Source organism: Acomys russatus, chromosome 12 (assembly GCF_903995435.1).
Source record: "Acomys russatus chromosome 12, mAcoRus1.1, whole genome shotgun sequence".
Classification (NCBI taxonomy): domain Eukaryota; kingdom Metazoa; phylum Chordata; class Mammalia; order Rodentia; family Muridae; genus Acomys; species Acomys russatus.
Window position 1 is genome coordinate 27,449,431 of NC_067148.1, and position 22,751 is coordinate 27,472,181.

Consider the following 22,751-nt stretch of genomic DNA (forward strand, 5'->3'; position numbering starts at 1 on the left):
GGCAGTGAGTGGCATGTGTGATCTAGAGACAGCCTAGAAAGGAACAGGGGCGGAGTGAACGGCCAAGAACTCATGACTACTTGCTTGTTTCCTATTGCAGGTCCCAGCAGCTGGGGTTTCCCCTTAGCCCTTGAGTGGCCATGTCCAATCCCACTGCCCCGCCTCCCTATGAGGACCGCAAACCCTCTGTACCCTGGCCCTTCACCTCCTGGGGGCTATGGGCAGCCGGCTGTCCTTCCAGGTGGATACCCAGCTTACCCAGCCTACCCCCAGCCTGGTTACGGTCATCCTGCTGGCTACCCACAGCCGATGCCTCCCATCCATCCAATGCCCATGAACTATGGTGAGTCGTGGAGGGTGGCTGGGGGTGGGTGGGACAAGATAGAGGTTGGGGCTGAAGACACCTTAGCTTCTCTTCCTCTTTCCATCCCCTTTGATACTCCTTTTCCTCTTCTTGTACCACCTTCCCCTTAACCTCCTGTTCTTCCCTCCAGCCACTTGCTGGCCTATGTATGCATTCAGTAAGGAGACTGCGACATATCCCAAACTTAGACCCAGAGAAGGTAGCTGGGTGAAGTAATGGTTTCTAAGCGGTGCCTAAGGAACCGTTTCTATTTCTCAACAAGGCTGTTGCCACTGAGTGTGGTCACTATGCCTTCCTTAGGAACCTTAAGCACTTTTTTTTTTTTTAATGTCCTAGGGTTGACACATCTCCATCCTTTATATACAGTCTGATTTTTGCCAACAGCCAAAATGTCATGGTTGATCAGAGAAGGTGAGGTTAGACTATACAAGTGTCTTTTCCCGGGGTGGATTTTGCATTTGTTTTTGGTATGGGAGACTGAACTTGAGGTCATTACATGCTAAGCATGTGCTCTGCCTATGAGCTGTACCTCAACTCCCTCTGGGTAGATTTTGGAAGCAGATCCCAAAGAGGTATCCGTGGAATGCTGGTGGCTTGCAGTAGCCTCAGTGTCCTAGAGCCAGTAAGGGTATGGCTAACTCCTATCTGAGCACATGTTCTGAGGGGGGATCTTAAGATATCACTTATAGGTGACAGTTGCATATGCATTGTGAAACCTGCTGTAGACCACAGTCCTGGCCCTCTTGTACCCACTTTCTGTGTACTTCTCCCCTCTTTTTCTCTGGCCTTCTATTCCCAAGGCCACTGCTCTGCCAGTCGACTCCACTTTCTAGATGCCAGCTGCTTCCCTAGACTATCCTGCCTCCAATGATGTGGGTGGGGCACAGAGCCTGCAGCAAATACCCGCTGATAGGACAGCTCTTTCTCACCTAAGCCCAGCTGGGGTCACTCTGAGGGTACCTAGAGAACCTTAGCTTGATAAGAATCTATGAGTTACAAGTGCATCTTTTGGACAGAGGTACCTGAGCTTTTGTATGAGACAGGGTCAGGGGTGCTTTGAGGTGGAGGATATCTGTCCTAGGTCCTCAGTTGGTTTGATATCATCTGTCTCTTGTCCTAGGCCATGACTATGGTGGGGAGGAGAGAGCAGGAAGTGACAACTTTGGTCCTGGAGAATGGGACGACCGGGAAAGTCCGACATAGCTTCATCCGAAAGGTGAGCTATAGGTTAAGAGGAGGCCTAGGTACAGGCACCTACGTAAATATCTTAGCTGCCTACCTCCTTGTAGTTCTGCCCCCTCCTCAGAGGGGGATCCCCGTTTTTATGATCCCCTCCGCCTTGACTTTGTTTTGGGATGACAGAGTCAACCTGAGAAAGTCCACTTGGGTTCTGCACTTCCTCTCCCTGCCCATTGTTCTGTTAGACAGCAAGCACCTGGGAGCTGAAAGGAACACACTGTCTAAACCACCACACACACTCATCTCTTAACCCGAGACACAGAACACCACTGTCAGGGCAGGAGCAGGCAGGGCAGGAGAACAGCAGACTCTAAGCTGACTTTAAGCTAGATGCTGGGCAGGTGGAAAGGGGCCAAGAAATAGCTAGAGGGGGCAGTGGGAACCCTTCTAGGTCAGGTGGCAGTCAGAGAAGAATCGATGAGGGCTCAAAGCGTGAAGCCTTCCAAATGGCAGTCATTCTTTATCTTTTCAAGACTGGTTTTATTTATTTATTGTTTGTTTGCTTTTTGTTTTTCGAGACAGGGTCTCTCTGTAGCCTTGGCTGACCTGGACTCACTTTGTAGACCAGGCTGATGTCCAACTCACATCAATCCGCCTGCCTCTGTCTCCCGAGTGCTGGGAGACTGTCTTTACTTTACTTTTATTTTATTTTTTAGACAGCGTTTCTCTGCTATCTTGGCTGTCCTGGATTCGCTTTGTAGACCAGGTTGGCCTCGAACTCAAAGTGATCCGCCTGCCTCTGCCTCCCGAGTGCTGGGATTAAAGGCGTGCGCCACCACACCTGGCCTGAGACTGTTTTTATTTTTAGTTAAGGTGCGTGCTCTCGTGCATGTATAAGCTTGAGTGAAGTATTCAAGGAGTCCAGAAGAGTGCATCAGATCCCCCAGAGCTAGAGTGACAGGTGGTCGTGAGCCTCCTGCTGAGGTTGCTGGGAACTGAACTCAGGTCCATGATCAATATATACTGTTACCCACACAGCCCTCTCTCCAGCCAGAGCCTTCCAAACTAAAAGGTGGCGCCTTGTACAGCTAACAAGGTGGGGGTGGGGAGGGTGGGTAGGGGCGGAGGCCTTAGCGCTGACCGACCTTTAGTGGGAGGCTAGTATGAGATGTGAGCTATTCTGGCCCTGGCTGTCTGTTCTAGGTCTATTCCATCATTTCCGTCCAGCTGCTCATCACCGTGGCCATTATTGCTGTCTTCACCTTTGTGTGAGTCTCTCCCTTTCCCAGCCTGGGTCACCTGCCAGGCTGCCCAGAGAGGGGTGGCTCTCAGCTGGAGGCGCACAACTGTGGTATGACTCCTCTCTTGGCATCCTCATTTCACAGGGAACCAGTCAGCCAATTTGTGAGGAGGAATGTGGCTGTGTACTACGTGTCCTAGTAAGTGTGTGGTGTTGCTGCTGGGTTGGGAGGTGGGGGCAGGGGGCGGCTGACCAGCTTTGCTCTGGGCAGAGACTAAATGTGCCCTAGGAGAGAGGGCTTCCCAGAAACTGTGCCAGTCTCCAGGCAGACTATAGGGGCAGGGGGGCTACCTGAGGAGGAGGAGGAGGAAGAAGAAGACAAAGAAGAGGAGGAGAAGAGGAAGAGGAGGAGGAGGAGGAAGAAGAAGAGCATCACAGAATGCCAGGCCAGGACTGGACCAGATAGACAGATCGTGGTGGTGACATACAGATTTCATGGCAGCACTGTCCAGGCTCTCTTACCCTATACTTCCTGGTCCAAACCCTGTTACAGGCTTCTCAGTGCTCCGGCTGAGAGAATCTTACCTTAGTTTCCTACAAAGAAAATAGCTTGTCAAGAAGCCCAGGCTGCCGAGTGCTGCCCATCTTGGGCTAGGAACAGGCCTGGGCAGTTCTGGCCGATAGCTTTGTCTCATCTCTCCCCCCAGTGCTGTCTTCATCATCACCTACCTGATCCTTGCCTGCTGCCAGGGACCCAGGTGAGTGCTGGAGACCCAGATGAGAGGAGGGCGGAAAGCAGGACAGGGCCAGAGTATTTTGAGAGGAAAAGGGTTTGTACAGTGGAGAGATTTAGAAGCACTGATGAGGGAGAAGAGGTTAGCTGTGCTACAAAGTAGCGTAACACAGTGATGTCTATCTGGCTACCTGCCGTTTTTACAAGGTATGTAAGAAGAGCATATACAAGATATGTAGCATTTCAAGCATTTAACAGACAGAAGAAAAGCAAAAAGGGATGGGTTAGCAACATGCTCAACAGGTAAAGGCACTTTCCCCCAAGCCTGACAATATGGGTTTGAGGCCCAAGACCCACATGCTGGAAAGAAAATGATTGCCACAAGCTGTCCTTTGACCTCCACATGTGTGCTGTAGTGCATACGTACACACACACAAGTAAGAAGAAGTTAAGACGCACAAGGAAAAGCTACCAGAGCCCTAGCAGGGAGAACTGAAGGTTCAGAGAGGCCGAGGAACTTTGTCACAGTCACACAGAGGGCAGGAGAACTGCAAAGGAGTCCAGACCTTGCTGGTTCCACAGGGCAGGTCTGTCCCAAGTTGTTCTTGCCTAAGCACCTGAGTACTCTCCCTAAGGGAAAGGCATTCCTCAGGAATAGGAGGTAGGGACTTCCTTGTGCTTAAGGAATGTTAGGACTCTGTGGGTCCAGGGTAGGTAACTGGGGCCTCTTGCTTGCTCTCTCTCGTCAGACGCCGGTTCCCATGGAACATCATTCTGCTGGCCCTCTTTGTAAGTCTAGAAGGGGAATGGCGGCCTCTCCCATAGAAGGGTTGGGAACACCCTTGTGGAAAGATGTCCCTGGCTGTCTCCTCGCCTTACCTGGCCCTGCTCTTCTTCTCCCCTGTGGCTGGTCTTTCTGATACAGTTGCATCTACCCCCAGCTCTGGCAGGTCCATGGTGGCCACAGTGTTGGGCTGGCACTTAGAACCTGGCAGTATGCGGAGCCATACTCCAGCCTGTGCTGTTTCTTAACTGTTTACCTCATTTCTCTCCTTCCCTCAGACTTTGGCCTTGGGCTTTATGACAGGCACCATTTCCAGGTGTGTTCGGGGGCAATCATCTATACTCTCGGGGAGGGAGTGGTGCGGAGGGCTGGATGGACTGTTGGCATAACCCTGAACACAGGGATCTGTACTCGTGGCTCATGCCTCTGCCCATCTCAACCCATTCCTTCTCCCCAGTATGTACCAAACCAAAGCCGTCATCATAGCTATGATCATCACTGCTGTGGTGTCCATTTCTGTCACCATCTTCTGCTTCCAGACTAAGGTGAGGATGGGGAAGGCCCTTCCTTGGCCACCCTGCCCTCTTCCATACCCACATCTTTCGGGTTGGCACTTGGGCAGGCATGGCCAGACTCTTGCAGGCCAGGGGTTTCCTTGGCCTAATCTGCTCCCTTGTCTGTTCTTGCCAAGCTGCTTCCTGTATGTGTCCTTAGCATGTCACTGTCACTGACCCGTGCCCCTAGGAACAGCAGTGGGACTCCCTGGGTGGGGGCAGGGTCAGTCCTCTGGGATGCTAAGGATGGCAGTTATCTGACAGATGTCTCCTTCTACCTTTCTGCTAGGTGGACTTCACCTCGTGTACAGGCCTCTTTTGTGTCCTGGGAATTGTGCTGCTAGTGACCGGGATTATCACTAGCATTGTGCTGTTCTTCAAATATGTGAGTGTCCTGCCACAAGGGCAGGTAGTGAATCCAGTCAGCAGATGTCCTGTGGGGCAGAGGTGGCCTCTGGCTTCCCATACCTCTCCACTGGCTAGTGCAGGCACCCACACGATACCATCCCTTTTGGGTTAGGGCATAATGGCTTTCTCTCTCAGGCAGATGGGAAACCATAGCCTAGCCCCTTGGGTTCTGCATAGCACCACTCAATTCCTAGGAAGTGGTAGATTAGCTGAGACCAGGTTCTGTGAGGCAAACCTGAAAGACCAAGTCAGGCCTGGACGGAAGGGGGCTTGGGATCGCTGGTTCTGATGCCTTCTCTGTTTCCAGTCCGCTGAGGAGAAGGATCAGAACAAGAGGTGCTGCCCGCCTCACTGTGGCTGGTCCTGGTCTGTGCATAGGCACTTGGCAGCAGTGTTGAGCATGGTGGCAGGCAACTCAAGGTTGCTTAGAGGTTTCTCTAAACTTGTCCCCAAGGGCTGGGCGGTGGTGGTGGTACACTCGGGAGACAGAGGCAGGTGGATCTCAGCAAGTTCAAGGCCAGCCTGGTCTACAAAGCAAGTCATGACAGCTAAGGCTATCATAGAGAAATCCTGTCTCGAAAAACCAAACACAAACAAAACAAAACCAAAAACAAAATAAACGGTCCCCAAAGTGGGCTGTGGGACAACCCCTGCTCTCTCTGGCAGATAAATCACATTCTCAGTTTCTCCTAGGATCTAGAGAGGCAGGATGGGGGAGCCTGGAGAGATAGCTTCCCTGATCTCCCTGCTCAGCCACAGGAGTCCCAGGGTCAGCTGGGTCCTGAGGGCCTGCTTTAGGTCGGCTTTGCTTGGCTTCCTAACGCCATACTGTGTTATTTCACAGATTTACTGGCTCCACATGGTATATGCAGCTCTGGGGGCGATTTGTTTCACCCTGGTAAGTTTATTCCCTGTTCTGGGAGGGGGAGCTGAGAGGGTAGAGATGGAATTTAGGCAGCTTGGGAGGTGGGGAGGGGCTATGGACAATTGTTCCTTTTCCTGTTTAGAGGTTTGAGAAGTTTCTGGCATCCCTGTTGTCTTTTGTTCACACTGCCTGCTGGGGGACAATTGTGTGCCAGTCTTTGGTGGACAAGGGGACTGCTCAAGGGCAGAGACCATGCACCACACTACCCTTAGTGATTCCATCAGCAAGCTGTAGGAGTGGCACAGGTGCTCTCGGGACATCGTGCTGACCGGAAATGACCCTGAGCTCCTAGGCACTCATGTCTGGTTTCCCTGCAGTTCCTGGCATACGACACACAGCTGGTCCTGGGGAACCGGAAGCACACCATCAGCCCGGAGGACTACATCACAGGCGCCCTGCAGATCTACACGGACATAGTCTACATCTTCACCTTTGTGCTCCAGATGGTGGGGAGTCGAGACTGAGAAAGAGAGAGAAAGAGAGAGAGAGAGAGAGAGAGACTTCCCCTTCACTGGCCTGGGACTCACCCTTCCCTATTGGGCAGGGCCCCTAGGTCCCCTTGTCCCTTCAAATAATCTGCTCAGTTTCCTCTCCATCCTGGGGATCGGAGGGCCTCTGGCTGTATTATGTGAGAACTAAGAGTGCTGGAGTTACTGTCGGCTCTTGCCCTTGATGGGCTCGGCAGGGACTAGAGTGAAGTTGTCCTTTCTCCCCGTTTACCCACGATGAGCATATACTAAACTCTTAGCCTCTGGGGAGGGAGTGGGAGGCCTGTGAACACAGGAGCTCCAAGGTGAAGAGGATCCCCTCCCACCTCGGCCACAGGGTTTTAGACTAGGTAGATGGAGCTGTTCCCCTCTGGGACCCAATAAAGCCAGATGCTTTGCCTCTAGCTCCAGGACTCAGGCCACATACCCTGTTTGAACTCTTTAGGCTTGGTATCTCTTAGCTCTGGAAGCTAGGAGAGATCTGTGCCCTGGGTTCTCTCTGTTCCAACCCCATCTTCCAGTAATATGTATAGACTATTTATCTGGGCTAGGGGGGAAAACGGTGAGCAAAGTTCACTCACTTGGGTGGGGTGGGGTGGGGACGCTAAGGCAGAATGGCACCCATCCAGGCTACCATCCAGGCCCAGAGTGCTTGGGGGCGCCTTCTGAGGCTTTAAAAATCTGACTTAGAGGGACCTCCTACTTTCTTTGCTTCAACATTCATAGAAAGTGAGAGGTAGGGTCAGCAAGTGAGGTAGTTTGTAGGATCCTGAGTGTGGCTGGGAAGCAGTCTGGGTGAAGAGATGGGTGGGGACAGGTCTGAGAAACACTGAAGCCCCACCCTGGGATCTAGAGACCTTCCTTTCTAACCAAGCTCGCTCTGTTTGAACCCCCTCTCCAAGCCAGCTACTGCTTTCTATGTACTCCAAGTGCCTCCAGCTGGTGCCAGGGTGGGGGACAGGAGCCAGTTTACCAGGTGGGGCAGAAACCTTATTAGCCTAAGGACACACAGCTATTCTGTCCAGTATTCAATTATGAATATATCACAAAGGGACACAACTAGAGAGGTAATAAAGTTTCATGTTTGGCAGTAAGACCCTGAGTAGCTGTGGCTTTCTTAATCATAAGGTGGTGGCTTTAGCCAGAGTGTCTCCTCTGCCCTCAGACTGGAACCCATTCTGTGGAACCAAGCACATTTTCTTGAGGCAGTTCTCGGTAATGGATGAGACAGGCTGCTGGGGAAAGGAGTGCAAATCTGCAATAGTGGAGGGGGTTCCCAACGATCCTGCTGGGCCACTTTTGTGTGGTGAACCCTCTGTAAAACCTTCCAAGCTGTGTCTTTATATAACTTTTAATTATTTACCTATTTATTTTTCCAGACAGGAAAGGGGGTAGACCCTTTTGAATCTCTTGGGAACTAATTTCTCTTAAGATGATAGAATGAGCAGAGAAGCTGACATATTTGGATGCCCCCCTCCTTTTTTTAAATTCCTTTTCTTCCATGCCCTGAATGCTACTTTTAATGTGTTGTTTGTTCTTTGAGACAAAGTCTCTTTATTATGTTCCTCTGGTTGTCTTGGAACTACATAGACCACCCTGGCTTCAAACTCAGAGATTTGCCTGCCTCTGGTTCCTGAGTACTGAGATTAAAGATGCCCATGCCTGACCGACTTTAACCAGTTTCGGCTGCATGGGATGCTGCCCTCCTGACCAGTGGCTCTGAAGACTTAGGTCTCCAAGGCCTGTATCTATGCTTGTTGCACTAAAGTCTGTGGTTACTTCATCACCCAACTGGGAGCAGCGGCCAGCTCCACTCTGCCCCGCCCTTCCCCTCCCTGGGGCTTACAAATTCAGCTTTGCTTCCTTTCTATGTCAGTACTTAATAACTTTATTTGCATTTGGCTGGTTCCTCTGTGGAAGATGGGTGGCGGCAGCAGCTTGGGCAGCATGCGCCCTCTGGTGGGCCTCATGTGCAATGACCACAATTGACCACACAGGACTTCAGTCAATAGTCTAGAGCTCAAAGTTGCTGTGATCCTCACTTAGGTCTGTTCCCCAGACCCAACTTCAGGGAGCTGTGCTTGTTCGGAGGAAACCCTGAACCTCTGGCTCTCATACTCGCCCGTGTTGGACACCCGCATGTTCTGCCGAGCCTTCATCTGCTTCACACGGTCCTTCTCCACTTCCTGCTTGGTGAGGACGAAGAAGAGGATACCACAGGGGAAGCCGATGGCCCTAGGGATGGGGAGATGTGCACCTGGTTTGGGCAGGGACTGGGACTGAGTCAGAGGAGCTGGAAGAATCAGTCCAGCTTTGCCACTTGTACAAATGCTGTGGTGATATGCCTATGTATTCTTTGTGTTTGGTGCTGAAGGGATCCCACAAACCAGATCCTGCTTAAGACACTGTAATAGATCTCTATTCTATCCTGGCCAACTCCAAACTCCTAGGCAATGGCACTAAAGTCCCCATGTGGTCCTGCTGACCCCTTCACCCCTGCTGAATGCTTATGTGTGATCAACTGAACAGCCCAGGCTCTTTCTGAATTAGCAAAGGTTCCCTCTGTGACACTGTCTCACATCTCTTCCCAGACCCCTCTTTTTCTCCTTTTGCTGCTGCAGATCAGACATGGGGTTTCAAGAATATTAAGCATTTGCTTAGCCACTAAGTTACACCAACTGTGTCTCTCTCTCTTTCTCTCTCTCAATCTGAGCAACTACTACTCAGAGGGCCTTGGTAGGGGCCAAAGAGCACAGAACCACAAGACCTGGTGAGAATCCCAGCTGGGAGCCTCAGTTCCCTCTTTAGTGAGATGGAGGTGCAATGTTGACGTCAGGAAGTCTAAAACCTTACATGGCAAAGTATGGTCACGCCTCAGGCACTTGCTGGAAAAAAAAAATGTTAATTTCTCCTTTCCTTTTATGGTGATCAATACTATGTATTAGAGCCAGAGTCAGAACCAAATAAAGCCACAGAACTACTTCTATACAACATAACCTGACGCAATTTTGATTAATTACTGGGACTGGGATCTAACCCCAGCTCCTAAGAGGAAGGATGAAGCCAGTGGCCCAAATTCAGATCAGATCAGCTCACCTGATCCTCCGCAGAAAAGCCATTGTCTCCCAGTTTTACATATTGTTCTGCACCCCCTGCCTCACTCCTGAGCCTCCATCCCTTGAACCCAGCAATTCCCTTCCAGTGGATTCAGCTCACCACCGGCAACTTGAGAAGTTTCTAGGTTTCCAACATCCTCTCAGTGCAACCCCCACTTAGTAGGCAAAGGGGCAGGCAGTTCAAACTCACCAGGCTAGTCCCACAGCTTTCATGGGGTTCTTGCCTCTCTTCCTGGGAATGTACTCCAGCTCAGGGGAGAGGGGCTCAGGCTCCTCCTTGCACTCCGGTGAGCTGTGGCTCTGCAGTGCTCTGGTCCTGTTCTGGGAAGCCTTGTTAGCTGTGGCTCCAGAGAGGATTCCTGTGAATAAAAGTACGGCATGTCAGTATGGGAGATGAGGGAGGGAGGGGCGGCTGAGATTTGAGGAAGGGGGAGTGACTGTAGTTTGGAGTAACAAGTGCTGTGAAGGATCTAAAGAGAAATGGGAAAATCGCCACCGAGGTGACACCTTTGGAAGCTACTTCCACGTCACTGCGGGCTCCTCACCCTGGTGCCAAAGCCACGAGCTTCCCTGCTGTTCTATTCAGAAGGCAGGTTGGGAAGGACTGCAGAGGAATTCGCCGGAGGCATACAATATGAAGGAAATCCAGGGAACTGTTTTTAAACTGCAGGGCCTTACCTATCCTTAAGGATAATTAACTCCATCCCCTCGAAGAGGAAACAAGCCCCGAGAGACGAGCTGCTTCGCACAAGGTCAAACCGCTAATTACCCAGTGCTAGAACTCAAACCTCCAGAAGCCCAGGGCTCTTCCCTCTGCACTGCGGTGAGTGTGAAACCCCTGGAAAGCGGGAGTCTTAAGACCTTCTTTGGGACTCTAGTAGCAAGACCCTAGGCATGCTGTGCAACCTGGACGCAGGCGTTGGACTGGTGACCTCTAGAGCATCTTTTCCACCCCCAGACTCTCTAAGATCCTGCGGAGAGGTGTGGGCAGCAATTGGCGGCCTGACTTTCCCACTGTCGCGCCGGGTGGGATGTGAAGAGAATGGAATATTTTAGAGCCCTGCCCTCCCTGGGATCCCTCTCCTTACCCCGGAGTACGCGGGCATTTCTTGCCCCCCGGCCCTTCAGCGCCGTAGCAGCTACCACCGCCGCCATGTTCAGGTCCCACCCCCCCTTCCCTGCGCTCCCCGTCGGGAATTGTAGTTTGCGTAAGGGGCCTCCCCCGCGCCTTCCGTCCTGCCTACAGACCAGAAACTACATTTCCCAGAAGTCCGAGTGGCGGGCCCCGGAGAACTACCCCTCCCAGGAGACCCCGGAGGCGCGCACGCTCGCTTGTTTCCCTCTAGCTGGGGGCGGAGTCTTGTAAGGAGGAGCTTAGGCTCTCCCGCCACGCCCCGGCCTGGTCATCCCAGTTCTGCGTTGTGATTGGTGGCTCAGTAGTTCACCTCCGTTTCTATTGGCCTGGATGCCGTCGCTCTTTCGGCCCGGAGTCACCTACGCCTACTTCCTCCCGGGAGGAGGGGCTCGAGTTCCGCGTCGTCGCGCAGAGCTGACTCTGGGAGGCGTTTGGGCCCAGAGAAGTGGATCGGTAGGTTTCGCCGCATGGAGTCCGAATCGGAGAGCGGAGCGGCCGCAGACACCCCGCCGCTGGAGACTCTAAGCTTCCACGGAGATGAAGAGATCATTGAGGTGGTAGAGCTGGATCCAGGCCCGCCAGACCCGGGTGAGAACTGTAGCTCCCGAGGCCACGGGACAGGAGGCGCTCACCCCTGGCCTCTGACCCGAGCTTCCATCCCCTCCCCCCACCCTCTTCCCTTACCGGTCGTTCCTACCGACATTTCTCTCCAGCCCACCTTCCCTACCCCCCACACTTAGTTTCGAGGCCTGGCTGGGTGGGGGTTCCCTGACGCCTCCCCTGGCCCTTCCCCTCACACACCCCCTTCCCATCATGCCCTCTGTCCTCTCTTCCCACACGGTGGCTGGCCAACGGCAGGTCTTCAGCCCTAGCCTTTCTCCCCCTTTCCTCCCCCCAAGCGCTCTCTACCTACTCGGTAGGTCTGGGACGACACCTTAACCTTTGGCCACATGACCCACTCTAGTGTCACCCTAGTCACTCTTTTCCCCTTACTCCGTTTCTCCTAAATCTTTTGAGCTCCGTCTTTTAACCTTTTCCCCAAAGCAGATGATCTGGCCCAGGAGATGGAAGATGTGGACTTTGAGGAAGAGGAAGAAGAGGAAGAAGGCAACGACGCGGGCTGGGTCCTGGAACCCCAGGAAGGGGTGGTCGGTAGCATGGAGGGCCCGGATGATAGTGAGGTCACCTTTGCATTGCACTCAGGTAGGCCTTTTGAGGGGGATCACCTCAGATCAGTGTAGATGTGATTTTGTCCCGTTGGTCCTGGACAGGATATTAAGAGAAATAAATGGGAAAGCCACCGACCGTGGCCTGCAGGAAATTCATAGGAAGAGCCAAAGGGATTAGGCTTCCACTGGAGTCACATGAGACACCAGGGTTCAAATCCTACCTCTGCTGTTTAGCAGTTTATCACCTTGAGTTGGCTTTCTGGACCTTGGAGTTCTTTTTTAAAAAAAGTTATCCTGGGCAAGTGGAAATTAAAGGCAATTTACAGCCCAAAAGGAGCATTAGTGATAGTCTTCTCAGATGCCAGCTCTTAGTAGCCAGTCTCGTGAACACTTACTTCATACCTAGACTCGTAGGTGCTGTGCTCCCACACCTTAGCTTGCACCTCAGAGCGGGGTGGTATGGGAGACGTGCTCTGGAGGAGGACTTGGGGGGCGGTTTGTGGGCTTGGGAAGAATTTCTCTTAGCAACTTGATGCTTCAAACAAGAACTGGATGCAGCCTTTCCAGGAGAGAATACTTAACGGCCTTGGGGAAAGGGGGTACGCTTCCCTGAAGGTTCTGAAAGACCTCTAGGTGAGGGCACGGTTCTATCCTCTTTCTCATGGACTCTCTCTTGGGACAGCATCTGTGTTTTGTGTGAGCCTGGACCCGAAAACCAACACCTTAGCAGTGACGGGGGGTGAAGATGACAAAGCCTTTGTGTGGAGGCTCAGTGATGGGGAGCTGCTGTTCGAGTGTGCAGGTGAGAGGTTAGGCAGGTCGTGTTCCTTTGAGCATCTTGGCCAGTGGCCTATGTGAACACCCAGCAGCTATTTACCAGCCTCTGCCTTGTGCTGGATCCAGGAACCCATAGTAGAAGAATGAACTGTTTTGTAGGTACTCGGGCAGGAAGTACTAATTGGCCAAGGGAGTCTGGCTAAGATGAGCATGGGAGGAGGTGTCCTGGAGTAGACAGAGGCACAGCGAAGGCAGGCCTTGGAGGCCTAGGCTCTGCTGGTTGGATAGTAGTGTCAGTAGGTTCTTGGGGGAACCTAGAGAGTTCCCTCGGGCTGCAGAGAGTTTGTTCCCTTGTTCTGCTGAGGCCCTCCTACCTGTTCCCCCTAGGTTTAAAAAAAATTTTTTTTTTAAGATTTATTCATTTATTGTTACTCATATAGTGCTCTGCTTGCACATACACCTTCAGGCCAAAAGAAGGCATCAGATCTCATTATAGATGGTTGTGAGCCACCATGTAGTTGCTGGGAATTGAACTCAGGACCTCTGGAGGAGCAGACAGTCTTCTTAACCACAGAGCCATCTCTCTAGCCCTAGTTAGTTGTTTTTAAAAGATGGCCAGATACAAGGGTCACATGTCCCTAGCATTTAGGTACCTTTTAATGTTCTTTTTCTGCCTTTTTTTTTTTTTCTTGAGGTTATATATTTGGGTTGGCCTTGGATGTAGCCAAGGCTGGCCTTGAACTTGCTTCATCTCTCAGGCAAATTTGACCTCAGAATCTGCCTACTTTTCTCTGCAGGCCATAAAGACTCTGTGACATGTGCTGGTTTCAGCCATGACTCTACCCTAGTGGCCACAGGGGACATGAGTGGTCTTTTGAAAGTATGGCAGGTAGACACCAAGGAAGAAGTCTGGTCCTTTGAAGCAGGAGACCTGGAGGTGAGATCTTTGGCATGGGGTTCAACTCTGTGGGACCCTAAGTAGGGCCGAGTGCTTCTGGGAAGGATAGGGGCAGGCATATCTATATACTGAAGAAGTTTGCCTTGAGCCACAGCACCCATAGCTCTGCAATTTATCTCTTCACCTGTGAAGTTCTTGCTGACTATAGACGCAGGGACACCTTGGATGCAGTTGATGGCTTAGGTAGGCCTTGCTTGCTGATCCTCCCTCTCTGCCCAGTGGATGGAGTGGCACCCTCGGGCGCCTGTCCTGATGGCGGGCACTGCTGATGGCAACACTTGGATGTGGAAGGTACCAAATGGTGACTGTAAGACCTTCCAGGGCCCCAACTGCCCTGCAACCTGTGGCCGTGTCCTCCCTGATGGTGAGAGCAACTGTCTCTTCCAGGGGTTAGAGGTGGATCTAGTGACTTGGGGGTTCCAGCCCCCAGCTGCCCCACACTAGGTCACCTGTGACTCCAGGGGAATTTGGGGTTCCCTACTCTCTTCCTGCTCATTCTTTGCTTGGTGTGTCTGGGTGCGCCCTCTGTGCTCTGGTCATTTGTGCATTGGTCCTTAGGGAAGAGAGCTGTGGTGGGATATGAAGATGGTACCATCAGGATTTGGGACCTCAAGCAGGGAAGCCCCATCCATGTACTGAAAGGTATCAGAGCGGGGAGGGTGGCCACCTGGGCTTTGGGGGAGGAGCCTGAGAGCAGGTACAGGACCCAGACCTGTACTCTTGCTGTGTCCTAGGGACTGAGGGTCACCAGGGCCCTCTGACCTGTGTTGCCACCAACCAGGATGGTAGCCTAATCCTCACTGGGTCTGTGGACTGCCAGGCCAAGCTGATCAGTGCTACCACTGGCAAGGTAAGGAGCTTGGGCTTCGGTCTGAACCTTCTGCCCCTCCGTCACCCCTTTCCTCTGTTAAGGGACCTGGATCCCAGGTCTGTGAGCCTCTTCTCTTACCTGTAGGTGGTGGGTGTGTTCAGACCTGAGACAGTCGCCTCCCAGCCCAGCCTGGGAGAGGGGGAGGAGAGTGAGTCTAACTCTGTGGAGTCCCTGGGCTTCTGCAGTGTGTGAGTGTCAGCTGAGCCTTGGCCTGGAGACCCAAGAGACTGAGGGGGGTGGGGGGGAGGTGGCTTTGAGGAGGGACCCAGGCTCTGGGACCAGGGAGGAGGGAAGATGTGTGAATCTAGGGTCTCAGGAGCCTTCCTTGTGTCACCTATTTTCTAGGATGCCTCTGGCTGCTGTTGGCTATCTGGATGGAACCTTGGCCATCTATGACCTGTCCACACAGACACTCCGGCATCAGTGTCAGCACCAGGTTTGTTCCTGTGTGGTATGCTGTTGTGCTGGCAAAGGGAGAGCCTGTCCTCCGTGGCTGGAGTGGGGATGGGATCTTCTCTCCCTCCTAACTTCTGCCCTACTCTTACTTTGTCACCTTCTGGGACAGTCGGGCATTGTTCAGCTGCTATGGGAGGCTGGCACTGCTGTGGTATACACCTGTAGCCTGGATGGCATTGTACGTCTTTGGGATGCCCGGACTGGCCGCCTGCTTACTGACTACCGGGGCCATACTGCTGAGATCCTGGACTTTGCCCTCAGCAAGTAAGCACGGTGGGCTGGCACCTCTAGGAAGTGGGTCTAGTGTGAGGTAGCACAGATCCTTTGGGAAATGGGAGGACATCCCTAAGGGAAATGAGATCTAATGCCTGGTTGCATCTTGTGATGAAGGAATGCCAGGCCACCAGCACAGTCACATGCCACAGCCTTGGGATTCAGCCCTATCCCAGAGATTGGCAGTGACTTACCCATTATGGGGTGGGAGGCTAAGAACGAACCTGCCCTCCTGGGCTCTGTTGCCCTCCATTGATCTCTGGTGCTTTACATGGGCATGCTTGAATCAGCTCCCTGGCTTTGCTGGAAGGGCCAGAGAACCAGGTGCAGACTCAGCCAGGGATCTAGGAGAGAGGTGATGTTGGGGCAGCTGCCCCAGGGCCTCTGGGGAGTGGGCTCGGACTGGCCCTCAGGCTCCTCTGTCTTTTTGCCCCTGTTTTCTGTCTTCAGAGATGCTTCCCTGGTGGTGACTACATCAGGAGACCACAAAGCGAAAGTATTTTGTGTCCAGAGACCTGACCGTTAGCAGCTGGAGCCTCTGGCATGGTGTCTGGTGTTGAGGGGATAAAGGGACACCCCTGCCCCCCAGCAGAGGTGCAGAGGGAAGAGGAGGGGGGTATTGGACTGCTTTCCAACCCCTTCAGCTGACCTGCCCACTCCTTGTCCTTTTTCTCTCTTAGAGACCCGCCTTGCCAGGCCCTCCCTCTCCTGTCCAGCCCTGGGGTCTTTTAGGTGGCCCGTGTTTCTTTCACTTTGATTTGCTGGTGTGAGCCATGGGGTGCGTCTTTGTATGTGGGGGGTAGGTCTTTGAGGTTCCCGTTCTTTCCCTTCCCAAGTCTCTGGGGAAGGAAAGGAGGAAGAGAGACTAGTTACAGATTTTAAAAATGTAAATAAAATATACTTCCCAGAGGCGGTGTCTGTGTGCATTTTGTGGTGGCTGGCCAGGAGGACCGTGCCTAGTTGGAAGTGGACTCTTCCTTTGGTGCTCAGTCTGTCTCTGGGTCCTTCCACTTCCTGAGATAAGGAAGGAGAGAACGTGCAATGGTGGCCAGAGATTTATTTGGTCTGGGTGAGGTGTCATGGAGCAAGGGCTTCAATCCAAAAAAGGGCATGTGAGATAGATGAGTGCTCCTGGGAGGCTTTCCCTAATTCAAGGCCAGGTCAGCGACGCTTTGGCTGCTGGTGTGGTACGCAGTGCTGGGGCCTGGACTGTCCCTTTTGGCTCTTCCTCGAAGTCCCCGTAGCCACCTTTGGACACCTGCCCTCCAGGGGGCTGTGTACCGCTGATCACCCAGACCCATGGCCACGGGCACAGCTGCAGCACTGGCACTGCCCAGTGAGATGAGAGATAACAGAGTTCCAGGCCCTAGGGGTGGTCGGCGCTCATAGGCCAGGACTGACAGGAGCAATGTGGCCACATAGGGCCCCCAACACAACAAAAAGAGCAGTGTGGCTCCTGCCTGGGCCCTAGCCTGCCTCCAGGTGAGAGCCCTGGCTAGGGTTGAGGGCCCATCCCGGCACACTGCCCGCTCCAAACGGCGGATATCCTGCAGCTGGCGGTGGGCGGTGGCCAACACACGGACAGAGAGAAGGGCAGCAGCCCCCACTGCAGGCAACAAGAGCCCATAGACTTCGAGGTAGAGATAGGGAGCTGGGAAGACAGCTTGAGAGCTGCAGTTGGCACCAGGGCTCCAATGGTTCCAGCCTAGAGCAGGCAGGCTGGCAAAGAGCAGGGGGCTGACCCAGGTGAGGAGCAGGGCTAGCCTCATATTCCCACGGGGCCGGAGTGGCTGCAGCACTGCCACGTAGCGCTCCCCATGCACCAGCAGCAGGTTGGCGAGCAGGGAGAGGAAAGAGAAATTGGGAGCCAAGTGGAGGAGGAGGCAGGACCAGTAGCCCCGATGGCTCCTGCTCCACAGCCCAGGCAGCATTGGCAGTGCCAACCCTGTGAGTAGCCCAGCCAATAGTAGGCTTAGGAAGAAGCAGCCAGCAGGTGGGCTACGCAGGTGGCGGTCCAGGGCAATGCCTAGGGCCAGGAGCAGGTTGGCGATGACAATGAGGCTTGCCAGGGCCAGGGAAAGCCCCAGAGCCCCCATGGGAATGGAGCTGGCCACCTCCCCAGTGTTGTTGGGTATCATCATGGGTCTTGGCACAAGGAAGGCCTGGAGCTGCAGCCGGCATGCCTGTGTGGAGAAGTGGCCAGAGTTAGGTTGGCTCTGTAGTCACTGTTCTGGTGGCGACAGCATGGCAGCCTCAGACTGTGGGCCTTGTTTGCTCACACAGATTTTCAGTTGCCACGTTAGAAAATTACACAGAGAAGTCATGCTTTTGGTTTCTTTTGGAAACTCAATTCTACCAACATACATGTGCACTCCCCACCCCACCCCACCCCCCAATTTGGTGTCTTAGAAGAGGCTGCCTTCAGGCAGGCAATACCACAGTTCCAACAGGCAGCTGCTGCCTGTTTAGACTGGAAGGCAACCTACCCAAAACATTTGTCAACCTTTGCCTGTCCACATCAGAGTGTCTAGAGAGGACAGTGGCTGTCCAGCCACTCGGTGAGAGGCTCCCAAAGGCCAGGTCTGGGAAGTCACTCTTCCTGCACTCCCACCCTGTCTCCACTTGGAGCCTGTTACAGCTCAGTGAACAGCCTCCGGGTAGGACTTCCAGCCCATAAACTTGACTCGTCCGCTCCACACTAGCAACAGGCCCTTCCTGGGAACTGGAGGGAAGGGTGGGAGGAGATGCTTGGCAGGGAATTGGGGGTGCTAAGAACAAAGAACCCACACACACCTCAACACAGGCTGAACCCAGGGGACAAGGAGAAGCCTCCGAATTGACTCTGTAGCTTGTTTTACTTGCCTGCCTGGTCTCAGCCCCAGGCCACATTGGAGGGCCAGTGGGAGGGGTCCTGGATCCTGTCAACAGGGAAGCATCTGCTGTTGCTAGGATCAAAGTCAATACGGAAGGATTCTGCCCTCAGCTTCTCTGGCCTCTCCCAGGACCTGCATCAGCTGTCCGGCTACCTTAGGCTGTAAGATGCTCTCCTTCCTTCCCAGCAGATCCCAGACAGCATTCCTGATGCTTTCCCCTCCCACGGCTCGGTTCTTCTGACCCCCGTTCCTGGCCACCTAGGCCTATCTTTCCCTCTCCAGCAGCCCCCTAGTTTGTTCCCTGTCCTCCCCACACCATGCACTTTTATTAAACCCCTGAGATCGGGCCTGAGCTGGAGTTCCCACCCTTCAGTCCCTCCCCATCCTTCCTCAGAGTAACAAGAAAGGTAGAGCTCAGCATCCAGGGGTAATGTCCTGGTGGGGTGTGAACCATGTCTCCTGAATACTCCAGTGGCTTGAGCTAGTGCAGTGACCTCTTGAGATTGGACCTGGAGGGGGTCCTGCAGCTACTCACATGGCTGTTTGGAGCAGATGGTGCTTGCTAGCCTTTCCTCTGAGGGTCAGAGAGTCACAGCAGACACTCTTGCAGGTCTTCGGGCCATGCCAGGTGTCCTGGCCAATGACTGCATGATGCTCCTATGCCTGGCACAGCAGGAACCACCAGGCTTGCCTGCTCAGACTCTGCCCTGGCCTGGGTTCCTGAAGGGCTGGAGGGCTTCAGTCTTGGGCTCCGCCTCTGGGGGTGGGACTTGGCACATCCTGATTGCTTTTCCTGAGAGGCCTCCCGTCCTGTGTAAGCGAACCCTGCCGTAGCAGCCTGCCACGTCATGAAACCTAGGTGATGTTTCCTTACCGCTGAGATTCTCTCTTGCTGTCATCACCAGGCCCATATGGGAACTACATTCCAGCTAATGAATAATGTTTGGCATACAACACACCTCCCCCCCCCCCCAAATGGCCAGTCAGCCATCCACAGCCAGCTAGCTACTTCTGTTGACACACCAAAGATAGTGTGCATGCAAGACTGGGGGAGGGGGTGGGGGTGGGGAGGACGAAGGGTAGCTGGGATTGGGGCCTGAGAATCTTCACTGATCCCCATCATTAGATGAGCCCTTTTAGCTTAGAAATCCAGCCTTGTCTTCGTGAGTCTGGGGCCATCCTACACACCTCTCAACTTTTCTGTTGTGAGACAGGGTCTTGTTGGGTCTGATGTATTTTGATGCTAATCACTGCTTGTTGTCTCTCTGCCCCACCTGTATTTTGCCTGAGAGCCTAACCTGTTTGACCAATAAAAGGCCTTCACACCTGGGCAGGGCTAATGAAACACTGTGGCTGAGGTGCCCAGGCTTGGGGAGACAGAGAGAATCTTGGGAGGAAGAGAGACCCAAGGAGAGGAGGAGAGAAGGAGGCTGCGCCACCATGGGTGAAGGAGAAGCGCATGCGCTGCATGATGATAGTTAGCAAGGATTTGGGATTATGGATGGGAGGTAGCTTGATGGAAATTATTAGAAGCAGATGGCATGGGATTGGGGCAGGTAGCCTATATCTGCCCCATTATGGGAAGTAGTTTAGGGGATTAATATCTGCCCTGCCCCAGGTTAACTACAGCTATTTTAAAATATAACAGGTGTCTGTGTTTTGATTGATTGCTAGCGGGTTATACTGCCATAGTAATAATAATTATAGGCCTAATGATAAACACTATTAGGCCATACTGATAATTTAACCACAACACGGTCTCATATTGCCCAGGCTATCCTCAGACTCCTATGTAATGGAGTATCACCTTGAACTTCTGATCCTTTTGTCTCCACCTCCCAAGTACTAGGGTTATAGCTTTGTATCACCATGTCTGGTGGTCCTACATCTACCATATTACAGGCAGGTTCTAGAACTCATGGATTCCTTCCTCTATGCTAGGTTAGTATTCTGTCAACTAACCACACCCCGGATCCTTGGCTGTTGTCTAAATTTTGGGATATGCATAAGGCACAAAAGGATGTGGTAGAGATTCAAGCCTATGATCCCAACATCTGGGAAGCTGAGGCAGGGGGATCAGTGTGAGTTTGAGCCTAGCCTGGGTTACAGTGAGACTGTTTCAATACTGTCAGTCTTCCCCAAAATGAAAAGTGACCTGTAGGGGAAGTCATAGGCTAATGTAGGCATCTGTGTAAACCACAGTGCTTGACAGTACTGAGGGGAGGTCAACTCAACAAAAGGTTCATCCTCCTCCATGTAGCTTAGAGACATACACCATGGTTGGCATGGTAGGGCTGGGGAATGTGGGCAAACCATTGGAATTCTCTCAACACTGTTTCTTTATCTTCACAGTGATGCCCAGAATTGTATTTACCTAAGCCAGGTTTGTAGTCCTAACTCTTGGGTGCTGAGACATGTAGGGTGCAGTAGGTTGTGGCCAGCTTCTGAAACTTAGCCCTTGTTTCAAACCAAGAGAAGCAACCAAACAAACACAGGTAAAAAAGTGACTCCCCCTCCAGCAAAGGAGGTCAGGAACTAGATCAGGCCCTGGCTCCTGAGGACTTGATCACGTTAATGCTAAAGTGGCTATGAGTTCTGCTCTTCTCTGCACTGTCCCCTTCAAAAAAGCACTCTGCCGAGAAAGGCGGATAGGGACAGGAAATCAAAGGGATGGCGGGATGGCACTTTTACTCTGCAGGGAAACTGAGGAAACTAGGTACAGTGAGAGAAGAGCATGTTTGCAGTGTAGAAGCCAAGAGTTCCACATTCATTTTTAACTCTGTATCAAGTGCAGCTTAGAGTGAAGGCAGGAGAGGAGCCCAGCCAAACTTCCTAAGGACTGAAACAGGCTGGGGCTGCAGCAAAAAGGCTGGGATTGAGACTGAGCAAGTGGACGTCAGTACCCTCAGAAAGATGAGCAGCCTCAAAAGCTGGAAGGCTGAGGCTTCTGGGACGGTTTGCCCTAAGGCACACATTCCAGGGTCCTGGAGAGGCGGGGCTTGTGCTGGGAGACTAAGCAGAGCGGCCTTAAATCCATCATCCTCCCGGAAGCCTGTACACAGTCTCAGACCCAGGCAGTGGCAGTGGGGCATGAGTCAGGCTCTGGGAGAGTTCAGCCTGGGGCTGGACTAAACTGGTGCAAAACCCCTTGGATATGGGGCTGCCAGGAATAAACAGCCTGCTTTCTGTTCCAGGCCTCCTTCCCCAGAGACTCAGGATGTCTGTTTCTTCTCTGCTCTGTCTAAACACTGTGTGTGGTATGACGTGTGAGGGGGACAGCTAAGGCAGTGGGAGGTGGGGAGCTGGATTCTGTCCTGTTCTCAGTTCAGCTTCTCCCTCACCAGCCTAGCTGCTATCTCTGTACCTGTCAAGCCCTGGGCTACGAGTTTCTTTTGCCCTTCCACCCACAGGAGGCTCTGGCGCAATTTTCAGACACTCCAGTGCTGCCTGTGGCCCCGACCTGCTGTTTTCCTGGTGAAGAACATGTGCCGGGGTGCACAATCCAGACTGTCCCAGAAGCCAACTAGGTCTCCCTGGTCCACTTTAATACTTTATTTTCCTGATGCCTTTGGGACTGGGTGGATGTGCTTTATGAGGTCTGAAAGCAGTGACTCTGGACCAGGGAGGAAAATGAAGCTTCCTGTACTCAGAATACCTTTCACAGCCACTGCTTAACACCACTCATACCAATGAGACAAGGTCTCTCTGTATGTAGCTCAGGCTAACCTTGAACTCCTGATTCTCGTGCCTCAGCCTCCCAAGTGCTGGGTTCACTTTTTTTGTACTAGCATATCCAGTTGGCCTCCACTTAAAGCTTATGTGGATATAATTTCTAGATACTGTAACAACTAGCCAGGATGCTGGCTCTCTCTCCTTCTCCCAGCTTAGGTTTGAGGGAGCACTGAACAAAGGGGTGTCAGGTGGACGGATCCTATATAGAAGGCAACCGCATGTCAACTGCCACATATGAGCATCAGCAAGGAGACTGATGTAGCAGTTAAGGCTTTTTCCTTATCTCACATACTTCTTACTGTAATCTCTTTTCCTTTCCTGCTAAACATGTTCCATTCAGATTCAGAGATTCCTGCTAGGGAATAGAGTACAACCTCCATGGGCCTGGCACTTATTACGTACCCACACCCATAATTTAAAGACATCTTTTTAAAAGACTTATTATGTATACAGTGTTCTGCCTTGCATGTACACCTGCAGGCCAGAAGAGGGCATCAGATCACATTATAGATGGATGTGAACCACCATGTGGTTGCTGGGAATTGAACTTAGGACCATCTCTCCAGCCACTTAAAGAACATTTAAAAAACCAGAACTAAGATCATGTGGCTAAGTTATATAGATCTAAGTGTAGCTCAGTGGTAGCTCCTGGTAGTATAGCACTCATGAGGTTCTGAGGTCCATCCCTAGCACTGGGTTGGGGAGGAGCCCCACCC

At 52.6% G+C, this 22,751-nt stretch overlaps 4 protein-coding genes across 6 annotated transcripts in view; 2 read left to right on the forward strand and 2 right to left on the reverse strand.

Annotated features, from left to right (window-relative positions):
* Pnkd (PNKD metallo-beta-lactamase domain containing) overlaps positions 1-10,973 on the reverse strand; it is a 72,512-nt gene extending 61,539 nt beyond the window's left edge. The window contains exons 1-3 of one of the 2 annotated variants that reach the window (XM_051154091.1): positions 10,880-10,973; positions 9,982-10,150; positions 8,690-8,910 (exon numbers count right to left, since the gene is read on the reverse strand). In XM_051154091.1, the coding sequence (XP_051010048.1) occupies positions 8,718-8,910; positions 9,982-10,150; positions 10,880-10,946 (429 nt within the window). In that variant the 5' untranslated portion in view covers positions 10,947-10,973 and the 3' untranslated portion in view covers positions 8,690-8,717. Of the gene's footprint in view, positions 1-8,689; positions 8,911-9,981; positions 10,151-10,879 lie in introns of those variants that run through there. The other variant, XM_051154088.1, reaches the window with a different exon arrangement.
* Tmbim1 (transmembrane BAX inhibitor motif containing 1) lies at positions 103-6,874 on the forward strand. Its single transcript, XM_051154093.1, is given in 13 exon segments — positions 103-179; positions 181-343; positions 1,485-1,552; positions 1,554-1,580; positions 2,747-2,811; positions 2,929-2,982; positions 3,491-3,541; positions 4,266-4,305; positions 4,579-4,616; positions 4,758-4,845; positions 5,144-5,239; positions 6,107-6,160; positions 6,505-6,874. Coding segments are annotated over 13 exon segments (930 nt in total). The 5' UTR covers positions 103-140; the 3' UTR covers positions 6,652-6,874.
* Positions 10,974-11,299: 326 nt separating the features above from the next.
* Aamp (angio associated migratory cell protein) lies at positions 11,300-16,356 on the forward strand. 2 transcript variants are annotated; one of them, XM_051154086.1, is made up of 11 exons: positions 11,300-11,514; positions 11,971-12,129; positions 12,778-12,897; positions 13,670-13,809; positions 14,050-14,194; positions 14,389-14,472; positions 14,565-14,680; positions 14,786-14,889; positions 15,047-15,137; positions 15,267-15,421; positions 15,881-16,356. In XM_051154086.1, exons 1-11 carry the CDS (start codon positions 11,394-11,396, stop codon positions 15,954-15,956), a joined length of 1,311 nt encoding a protein of 436 aa, XP_051010043.1. In that variant the 5' UTR covers positions 11,300-11,393; the 3' UTR covers positions 15,957-16,356. The 2 variants fall into 2 exon arrangements, with proteins under 2 accessions (XP_051010043.1, XP_051010044.1); XM_051154087.1 differs by having other exon boundaries at positions 11,302-11,514; positions 11,974-12,129; positions 15,881-16,355.
* A 10-nt stretch (positions 16,357-16,366) lies between these two features.
* Gpbar1 (G protein-coupled bile acid receptor 1) lies at positions 16,367-17,665 on the reverse strand. The gene has a single exon (XM_051154092.1). It carries the CDS (start codon positions 17,569-17,571, stop codon positions 16,576-16,578), a length of 996 nt encoding a protein of 331 aa, XP_051010049.1. The 5' UTR covers positions 17,572-17,665; the 3' UTR covers positions 16,367-16,575.
* Positions 17,666-22,751: the final 5,086 nt, after the last annotated feature.